The following is a 5,975-nucleotide window of genomic DNA, read 5'->3' as shown; positions in this document are numbered from 1 at the left end:
CCGCCTGTGGCTTGCACAGAGCTGAGTGCAGGCCCAGCGAGCGCGGGCAGCCCCACCGCTGACGCCCCACTGCTGACGCCCGCAGCACCTGGAGCGACCCCTCCCGCATCCGGGGCAGCAGGTCTCCCTGAACCATTGGCGCCACCACTGTCATCGCTTCCCAGGTGGCTCTGACGCCCGCAGCCAACGGCTCTGCCACCTCGGGGGCGGGACTATCCACACAGAACACCCACAGCAGCCCCGGGAGGACCCTCGCCGCACCGAAGTGTAGAAAACGGTCTGGAAGCGCGGCCAGGCGACAGCCGGCGAGCCCCGCTTTCTCACGGACACAGACTCCCCAATCTCCTGACCCGAGGCTGTCAGCCTGGGCAGGGCTGCAGGGCCCCGGGTCCAGGACGGGGCTGAGGCGTGGTCCGGCGTGTGCACACGGCGCCTCGGACCCGAGGAAGCGTGTACACGCGGACTGCGGTGTGGACAGCGCCGGGCCACTCGCGCCTCATCCACGCTCCTCACACTCGTGCGCCCCCAGCTGGGCTTGCTCTATTTGATTCTGGGGGGATTTATCTGTAAACACACGGGGCTGCCTGCTCGCGCCACTGAAAGCCACAGACTGTTCTAGAATCCACGATGACGCTGCTCCCCTTTCCCGGCCTGGGCCCCGGGCCTCCGAGTGACAGGCACACCGCCCACTGTCCCCGTCTCCTTCCTGCAGCCGGCTAATTCTGGACGTGGTTTGGGGCCCACAGCCCCGTATCTGCTCTGCGGTGACAGCGTGCACTGGGACACAGCTGGGACACTGAACCCGAGCCGGGCACGGGGACAGGCGTGGAATTACAGAGAACCCGACACCCGCCGAGTCTCCTCACAGGGACCGAGGCGATCTCTGGTCAGCGCGGCTCATGCTGCCCAGGCCGGGCTGCCTCCACCGGGACCAACAAACCAGAAAGAGCTGCCCGACTGGGGAGGCCCCCCGACAGCCCACTGTCCTCTCAGGGGGGACGCGACCCTCCTGAGCTGCCCCACGCCCAGCACTGTCCTCGCTAAAGCGCTACCGGCCCTGCGGGCACCAGGAACTAGCACTGGCCTGCCCACGGCTCTCACAGGGAGTGCGCCCCCGCCACCCGTGGGCAGTGACCTCTCGCCCAGGGCCAGGCGCTCTCGGAAGGCCACCGAGTACATGCAGGGCATCAGCACGCCGCCAGCTGCACTGTCGCCGGGACGTGACCGAGGCCCCGGGGCTGTGTTTGTCTCTGTCCCACCCCGTGCGGCACAAGGCAGGCTGCATGCGGAACTACAGGCAGTGTGACGCCCACTCCTGGGGTCCCACTCGGCCCGTCCCTGCCCTCAGGCCTCGCCTGCCCCTCGGGGCCTGAGAGGACATCCCCGCAGCGAGCCCGGTGTGAGCAAGGGCGGTAAGGCGATTGGCGCCGCTGCTTTCGGCACATCGCACCCTCAGCCATGGCCTCCGAGCGTGTTCTCACGAACGGGTGTGAGGGGCAGCTGCCACCGGTGCGCGGTCAGGGCAGGCCAGGACTGCCCGAGCCCGCTGGCGCTCACCTTGTCCATCCTGTCCTGCTCCACGCCGAACTTGCCCCCGTAGCCGTGCGAGGCCCTGGGGCCCGTCGCCAGCTCCTTCTCCTTGAGGCTGCGGTGCTCCTGGTACACGTTCTCCCTCAGCTTGTGGATGCTGCAGGCAGGGGGGGGCGGGAGGGGGGATGTCAGACCTGTGTGCACTAGTCCCGTGCAAGGCCGCCGGGGGAACAGATCGGGACCACACGGCGCATCCCCACACGTGAACGTGGCTGTCCTGAAACGTGCCTGTTCCTTGTCCCACGAACAGAGCCCTCGCCTTGACTGGGGACCGGCCAGGAGACCGGCTGTAAGCGTCATCGGGCAGAGGAGGAAGCGGTCAGACGTGCCCCCCACGTGACCTGGGGCCCTGCTGGGAGCCCCGGGACACGGCTGACAGCCTCCCTTGACCCCAGCTCTTCCCACATTCGCAGGCGCAGCGCAGGGCTGCGGAGGTGACCATGTAAAAGCCACTGGTTACGGGACGCCAGGGACGGAGCCCCTGCAGCTGTCCCACCAGGAGGCCCGAGAGGCGAAGCCACCTCACCCAGGGCCCCTGCCCGGGGACACCACGCCCACACCTCCCCAACCGGACAACAGTCCAAGGGTGACTAGGACACAGCAACGTTCCCAAAACCCTGCAGGCCCCGCACCGAGGGCTGTCCCCCTCCCGTGTCCTCTCTGTTCCAGCCAACCCAACACGCCTCCACGCCACAGGTACAGACCGAGACAAGGAAGGGCGACTTAACCAATCAGGGCTCAGCCTAACCCACAGCCCATGACCCAACACCGTGGACCAGCACCCGGCCCAGTGCCTCCCGCCTGCCCGGCCCTGGACATGGCGAAGGGGCTTCCGGGCCAGGGTGGCTCGCGTCCAGGAGGGGACCGTGTCTGACAGCCACACTGGACACTCCTCCCGTGGGTGACGCGCTGTGAGGGCACCGCCAAGCAAGGCCAGCTGCCCCTCCAATGACCCTAGCAAGTCGCCTGGCCAGACAGTGCCCATGCCTGGGGAAGGGAGGGTCCCTCTGAACCAGCGCAGCCAAAGTGAAGTCGGGGCGCGCTTGAAGTTCCTTCCACCAGCACCTCCTGATGAAAACCACGCGCAGAGTGGCGGTCGGGGGGCCGCCAGGAGCAGGGGCACCTGGGCTCCCCTCACTGAGCGGCTCACAGGACACAGGCTCGAACACCGCCCTCGGCACCCGACGCCCAGGACAAAGGAATGAAACTGTTAGAGTCACGGAGAAGGTGCTTCAGGTCTCGGGGGCCCAAGGCCTCTCCCGATGAGAAACCTGCACTCGGACGAGCCGGGTGAGCGGCGTCTCGACAGAAGCCACACAACACGTGGGCTCCAGGGATGTGTGTGTACAAATGTATATGCCCATGTGCACATATGCACAGACGCACACATCACGTCTCTCATTCGTCTACGAGATAAAACAAAACCAGTTCTAACGTCTGAGGGCTCCCACGGTCAATCAGCGAGGTGACTACACTTCACCTGCAGGGCCCGCATCATCCTGCGGGGCCCACATCACCCCACCGTCCCACGGGGCCCGCGCCACCCCACCGTTCTGCGGGCCCCGCTTCATGCCAACACTAAGAAAGCATCTTACTTGATGTGCTCCTGGTGCCCAGACCCCTGCACGGTCTTGGCACCCCATCTCTGCTCCTTCTCACTGACGTCGTTCTGAAAGAAGAGGTAAGTGACGCGTGAATCCAGGGCCTGGGCTGAGACACACAGACCAGGAAGCACCCGGACTAAAGCCTCAGGAGTCCCACTCAGGACAAGGAAGCGGGCGGAGCGGGGACTCACCTCAAAATCGGGGTCCGTCTCCCAGTCGTCGGCACCGCCGTCGTCCTGGCTGATGGACACGGCATGGCCGGCCGAAGCCTTCCACATCTGCAGGGCAGAGCGGGTCAGGGCCGGAGCGGCAGAGGCCACAGTGCGCTCTGCCCCGCACCCCCACGGCCCTAACACGCCCGGAGGGCTGGGAGCGCTGGGACCAGAGGGCCCTCGTCATCCCTGCGCCTGAACCACTGGGTGGCACGAAATGACACAAAGGGCGCAACCACGGCCATCACGGCGGGCCAGTGGCATCAGAAACACCCAGAAATGGTCTGGCTTCAGACCAAGTGAGAAACCTTCTGGAAAATAAAAGCCACATGTGCACTTCCTTCCACATCTGGCCCGGCCAGCCTGACTTTGGTGGTTGAGCATCAACCGGTGAGCCAGGAGGTCACGGCTCGATCCCGTGTGGGGTGTGCAGGAGGCAGCCGATCCGTGATCCTCTCTCATCATGAATGTTTCCATCTCTCTCTCCCTCTCTGAAATCAATAAAAACATACTTTAAAAAAGTAAAAATTAGAAAATGAAGCAGCAGCAGCGAGGTGCATGGTTTCCCGCTGGATCTGCGGCTCCAACCACCGAGGCCGAGGTCAGACCCCAGGGCCAGTCTCTGCCGAGAAGCAGGAGGCCGCCGCCCCGAGGCCAAGGTGAGAGCACGGCTCTGCCTCACGCTGTTCAGACCCACCCGGCACAGGCACAGGTGCAGAGCCCGGCCCTCCCCACGGCCTTCCCTTCCCGGCTCTCCCTGCACCTGAGTGGGGCTGGAGGCCATGCCTCGGGGCTCCACGCCTTCCAGGGGGTAGGGAAGAGGCAGCTCAGCCCTGTCCTCCTCCCCCCTTTCAAACCAAGGGCCTCCCTGGGAACTTAACTTTCTTTGTTAAACAAGGGAATTTTGGAAAACACTGTCCGACCTCTGCGAACCCAGGGGGACATGTCCCGGGACAGGGTGCCCTCACCCGCCGGAGGGCCGGGCAGGAACTGCGCACAAGCACACACCTTTCTTTCCGGTGGAAGATGGACACTGCTCAGAGAACTCTGTGGGAACAGCAGGGATCCGGTGAGCAGGTACCGGGCATCCGGCGCCGAGTCCGCCTGTGAAGAGGTTACGGAGAAGGGTATCTCTCTGTCCACAGGCGCTCCCGGCCAGCACCTCTGACACCCCCAACGGCGAGGTTTCACACCGAACCTCAAAGCAGGACGAGGCCTGCACTTCCTCACCCCCGGGCTCCCTGCGAAGCTGTGGCTGTGAGCGCTTCACGCAAACCCACAGGACCGCCTCCCCGGCCAGCACCCGGCACCTGCCGTCACCCAGGGGTCTTCCAGGTTCCGTTCACCCACACCTACGACACCGTTAAAGACAGCACGCCTCATCGCTGCGGCTTAGGGGACCCGAAGGGATCTACATGGCCAGGAGATGCAACAGTGGGGTGACTCGGGGCGCAGAGAACTGGCTGCATCCCCAAGGCTGGATCTGGTTACTGCGCAGAGCTCAAGGCTCCGAGTCCCCAGGCCCCGACGGCACCGCACCGCTGGGCAGCACAGAGCAGATGCACAGAATCCCCGGCCCAGGAACAAGCCGGTCTCAGGCAGCTGGTGGCGACCTGGCCCCTGCAGGGAGGGCCCCGCTGGCCTCCCCGCACTCAGTTTCCTGCCGGGGTCCTGACCCTAGAGTTCACTCCTCTTCCTCCCCAGCCCCCTCTGGACACCCGGGCTTGTGTGGGCTCCTCTGTACGTCCCTGGCACTGCAGTGACCACTGCCATCGGCCAGCATCTACAAATTACCCCGGAGCCACCTGTGACAGGCTCAGTTCTACCACAATTCATTACCTTCTCAACATTTAAATTTAAAAATAAAAGCACAAAAATAGCTGCTAGAAAAATGGAACCCTGGGTGCTCTTTGGATCCAAAGATAACGCCCCCGACCCCTATCTCACACCACAAACAAAAACTCACTCACACGTGTAGCTAAATGTCTGAGCCAAGACTATGAAAACGAAGGCACAGATCTCCATAACCCTGACTTTGGCAACAGGTCCTAGAGCAGTGGTTCTCAACCTTCCTCACGCTGCGACCCTTTAATACAGTTCCTCATGTTGTGGGGACCCCCAACCATAACATTATTCTTGTTGCTACTTCATAACTGTCATGTTGCTACTGTTATGAATCGTCATGTAAATATCTGATATGCAGGATGTATTTTCATTGTTACACATTGAACATAATTAAAGCATCGTGATTAATCACAAAAACAATGTCATTATATATGTGTTTTCCGATGGGCTTAGGCGACCCCTGTGAAAGGGTCGTTCGACCCCCAAAGGGGTCGCGACCCACAGGTTGAGAACCGCTGTCCTAGAGGAAGCAGGAGAGGGAAGAGGAAAAGCTGGACACAGTGTCAGCCTGAGAGCTCCCAGGGAAGCGCCGAAGGAATCTGCAGTGGGAAGACCGGGTGCCCAGGCCACACAGAACTCCACACCTCAGTGACCGAACGGACAGTCAGCCACATTCTAGCGCCTAAACAGGCATCTCCCCAAAGGCCCTGAAATGGGTAACAAG

General features: G+C 62.8%; 1 protein-coding gene across 1 annotated transcript in view; it reads right to left on the bottom strand.

Annotated features, from left to right (window-relative positions):
* The window catches only part of CTTN (cortactin), a 36,952-nt gene extending 32,442 nt beyond the window's left edge, over nucleotides 1-4,510 (bottom strand). The window contains 4 exon segments of the mRNA XM_015560200.1: nucleotides 1,558-1,687; nucleotides 3,186-3,259; nucleotides 3,386-3,472; nucleotides 4,415-4,510. Of these exon segments, the coding sequence (XP_015415686.1) occupies nucleotides 1,558-1,687; nucleotides 3,186-3,259; nucleotides 3,386-3,472 (291 nt within the window). The 5' untranslated portion in view covers nucleotides 4,415-4,510.
* Between the last annotated feature and the right edge of the window lie 1,465 nt (nucleotides 4,511-5,975).

The sequence above is a fragment of the Myotis davidii genome, unplaced genomic scaffold (genome assembly GCF_000327345.1).
Source record: "Myotis davidii unplaced genomic scaffold, ASM32734v1 scaffold3211, whole genome shotgun sequence".
Lineage (NCBI taxonomy): Eukaryota > Metazoa > Chordata > Mammalia > Chiroptera > Vespertilionidae > Myotis > Myotis davidii.
This window is presented reverse-complemented; position numbering and strand designations above follow the sequence as displayed.